Below are 3,456 nucleotides of genomic sequence, written 5' to 3' on the forward strand. Positions count from 1 at the left end.
GGGGGGGCGTGTGCGCTTAAGGGGAGACACCTTTAAAAAAAAAAAAAAAAAAAAAAAAAACAACTCATGCCAGGCGTGTGTGCGTGTGCGTGCATCCTCAAAATCCTAAAGATGAGAATGAAGGAGAAGGGATTGCGGCATGGCCGTCCCCCATGGGGTGATTTCTCACTTTCTGTCTCTCTGTCTCACTGGCAAGCACATGCGCCCTGTAGCAAAATTCTCTTTAAGAAAAAAAAGTAACCATCAGGACAAGAGGTAGCATGGGGGTTAAGGCACTGGACTCCCAACTGTGGTTCAAGTCCTGGACCTGGTGGCTTGCTTTCTCACTTTCCCTCTCTCTCTCCATCTTTCTCTCTCTGGGGAGCACATGTACCCTCAAGTAAATTAAAATAATAATAATAAATAAAGTTAAATCATTCTTTTAAAAATATGAAAAAAAGAGAACAGAAAGTAACCACAGACTAAGGAATCAGAAAGGAGAGTTCTTCCCCTCACCGATATTTGTATTTAATTTAAGCTTTTGGACATCGGAGTGGCACAAGTTTGCAGAGTCAGTAAGGTAGGGATGGCAGCTCTGAGCAATACACAGCAAAGCTTCGGTGGAACAGCTCCTGCCATGACAAACATCCAGACAGAGGCCCAGCCCATGGTGAACTGCTTTGCATAACGAAACACGCGGCCTTGAAACTTACGGGAAGAGCAGGGATAAAAATCATCACGTAGGTTTGGGCGATCCTGAAATAAACGACAGAGCGGTCTTCAGTTCATGTTAAAAGAGCTGTCCGACATCCTGTCTGCAAACTGAACCCACAGAGGATCCAAAGATTAACACGAAAAATTATTTGCATGGGAGAAATTTAATAACGATGTTGAGCGATTGTTTTTCTGCCGCCCGCATCAATATTCCATTGGGCCTGCTACATGTCTGTTTTCCAAAGGGAAGACTGACACCTTTACATTGTCAAGCTCATTCTCAGCATAAAAAGTGGAATGACCACCACAAGATGAACTAAGACTTGGGCAAAACGCCTCTGGGAAGCATCGTGGTGAGCAAGACTGTCTTCCAGAAAGGGCCACCTACCCCAAGGATGGTACCGGAGAACACACTGGCATTGTAGGTTCAAAAAAACACACCCTCAACCCGGGGCCAGCAGGTGTTGTGGAGGTTAAAGCAGCTGGATCCCATATGGCCAAGTCTGCGCTTGATGTTCTGGGCACAGCAGCTTGAAAATCATACCGGGTGGGTGCGTGTGCGTGCGTGCCCAAAATCCCAAGAGGAGAATGGAGAAGGGACTGCAGCATGGCCACCCCCCCAAAGTGATGTTTTCTCACTTTCTCTCTTTCTCTCTCTCTCTGGTAAGTGCACCTGCCCTATAGCAAAACAGTAGAATACCCTCAACTCCAACAACAGTAGTGAAGACAATTGTGGTGCTACTCTGTTGGGTTGTTGGAAGAGTCATGATGCATTTTTACATAGAAAAAAACATCATGACTTTCCCGACAACCTAATACTTTTGTCAGGGGCAAAACACTGTATCTGCAAGACACCCAATCGGAACCCAAGATGGACGCTAAAGTGCCCCGGGGCCTGCACTCTGTCCCTCAGGGTGAGAGATCCCTGCAGCCCTCAAGTTCTTTGGCCAGGAACCAGCAGTTAGCATAATGGCTATGTCGCTGGACTCCCATGTAGTTGACCGCGGTTCGCATCCCAGACCCAGTGGCTTAAAACTCACGCTGGGCGCGTGTGCGTGCGTGCCCAAGATCCCAAAAGGAAAATGGAGGAGAAGGGATTGCGGCGTGGCCATCCCCCTGGGAGGGTGATTTCTCGCTTTCTATCTTTGTCTCTCTGGCGAGTGCACCACGTGCCCTATAGCAAAACCCTCTCAAAAAGAAAAAAAAGAAAGAAAGAAAGAAAAAGTTCCATGGCCAAAGTCACTACTTCCATTTCTGAAAGGGTTCAAGACTAGGTAATGGGCAGAAAACGACCATCCAGGTGCAATGGCCACTCGGGCACTTCCTCTGCACCTTGGACTCTGACCTGGAGACTTCGGGGTCCTGTTTTAACAGCAGGAGGATACACTCGGTGTTGACGAAGACGGCCCAGCAAGGAAAGCAAGCCAGCAGCAGAATGAGGATTCCTCTCTGAAGAATGATCCCCACGCGCTTCAGGTTCCTGCCTCCAAAGGACTGGTGGGAACAAACACAGAAATAAACAACGCCGCAGCGCACAGGGCAGACCCGGCCTCTCCCAGCGGACGCCCGCTGCCCCTGCAGCCAAGCAGCCCGTTTCCCACCACTGCCCCCCGCACCCTCCCTGCAGCTCCCACACCCCAGCCACAGGCTACAGGCCTGGGGGTCAGTCACAGCTGAGGACCTAGCTGGGCCTTGCGGCACTATACACACATCCCACTCCCGGGAACTGGGCCCGCTAACGCAGAGGGTATTGGCAGCGGGGACTGAAGCGCAAGAGTTTTGGACAAGGGGTGGAGATGGGAGCTACAGAAAAGCACGTGCCGTGGTGGAGGGCAAGGGTGTGGGGCCCCCAGAGGGCCAGGGCACCTGGGAGGGCACAGAGCAAAGCCCTCACCGTAGGCGGGGGAAGAGCACGTCGTCGGGAGGGCTGGTGATCGCAGAGGTGGGGTGGGGCTTCAGAAAGCCTCACGGCCGAGCGGGCCATGAGTGCCACATGCTCGCCTGGCAATGTCCACGTGAGCAGCCAGAAAGAGACAGGACCCGGGGTGGGCAGAATGGGAAAGGCGTGGAGGGAGGGTGGGCGTCAGCCTGAATGTGCAAGGAAGGCTTTCAGGAAGCTCGGCTTGAAGGAAGGAGACAGACAGGGGGAATGGCCTTAGGGAGGGGAGCAGGCGACAGCAGCAAGGGTGCGATGCCCTTGGGCAGTGAGACCCAGAGGGCAGATTGAGGAACGTGGCTAAACTGGAGTGTCCGTGGGCCACAGCGCTATTCGTAAGTGACAAGTGAAAGGACACAACCACCACAGGGTGGACGGTCCACTGGACTGTCTCTAATATGGAAGGTAACTGCTGAAAACAAACGGGGGGCCTAAAGCTGCGAGTCTCTGAGGAACCCGCCAGGGCAGATGGTGGTGTAGCAGTTATGGCACGGGACTCCCGCACGGTCAGCCGCAGGTCGAGGCCCAGACCCGGTGGCTTGAAATGCGTGCTGGGCATGTGTGCGTGCGTGCCCAAGATCCCGGGAGGAGAATGGAGGAGAAAGGATTACGGCATGCCCCGCCCCGCTGGGAGTGATTTCTCACTTTCCGTCTCTGTCTCTCTGGCAAGCGCACATGCCCAATAGCAAAAATCTCTCTCAAAAACAAGACAAAACAATAAAACAACCTTCAAATAGACACTTATTCTGCATTTCAGACCTCCGGGCTTGAACAGCTGGCCTCGTCTACTGTCAAACAAAATGTACCTTCTAGCTAAATGGCACAAA

At 52.2% G+C, this 3,456-nt stretch overlaps 1 protein-coding gene across 1 annotated transcript in view; it reads right to left on the reverse strand.

The window, feature by feature from the left end:
* Nucleotides 1-3,456, reverse strand: part of LOC102468739 (multidrug and toxin extrusion protein 2-like) — a 79,669-nt gene that overhangs the window by 68,038 nt on the left and 8,175 nt on the right. Inside the window, exons 4-5 of the mRNA XM_014589618.2 lie at nt 2,039-2,243; nt 693-735 (exon numbers count right to left, since the gene is read on the reverse strand). Of these exons, the coding sequence (XP_014445104.1) occupies nt 693-735; nt 2,039-2,243 (248 nt within the window). The remainder of the gene's footprint in view (nt 1-692; nt 736-2,038; nt 2,244-3,456) is intronic.

This window comes from Tupaia chinensis, unplaced genomic scaffold (assembly GCF_000334495.1).
Source record: "Tupaia chinensis unplaced genomic scaffold, TupChi_1.0 Scaffold000365_1, whole genome shotgun sequence".
NCBI lineage: Eukaryota > Metazoa > Chordata > Mammalia > Scandentia > Tupaiidae > Tupaia > Tupaia belangeri.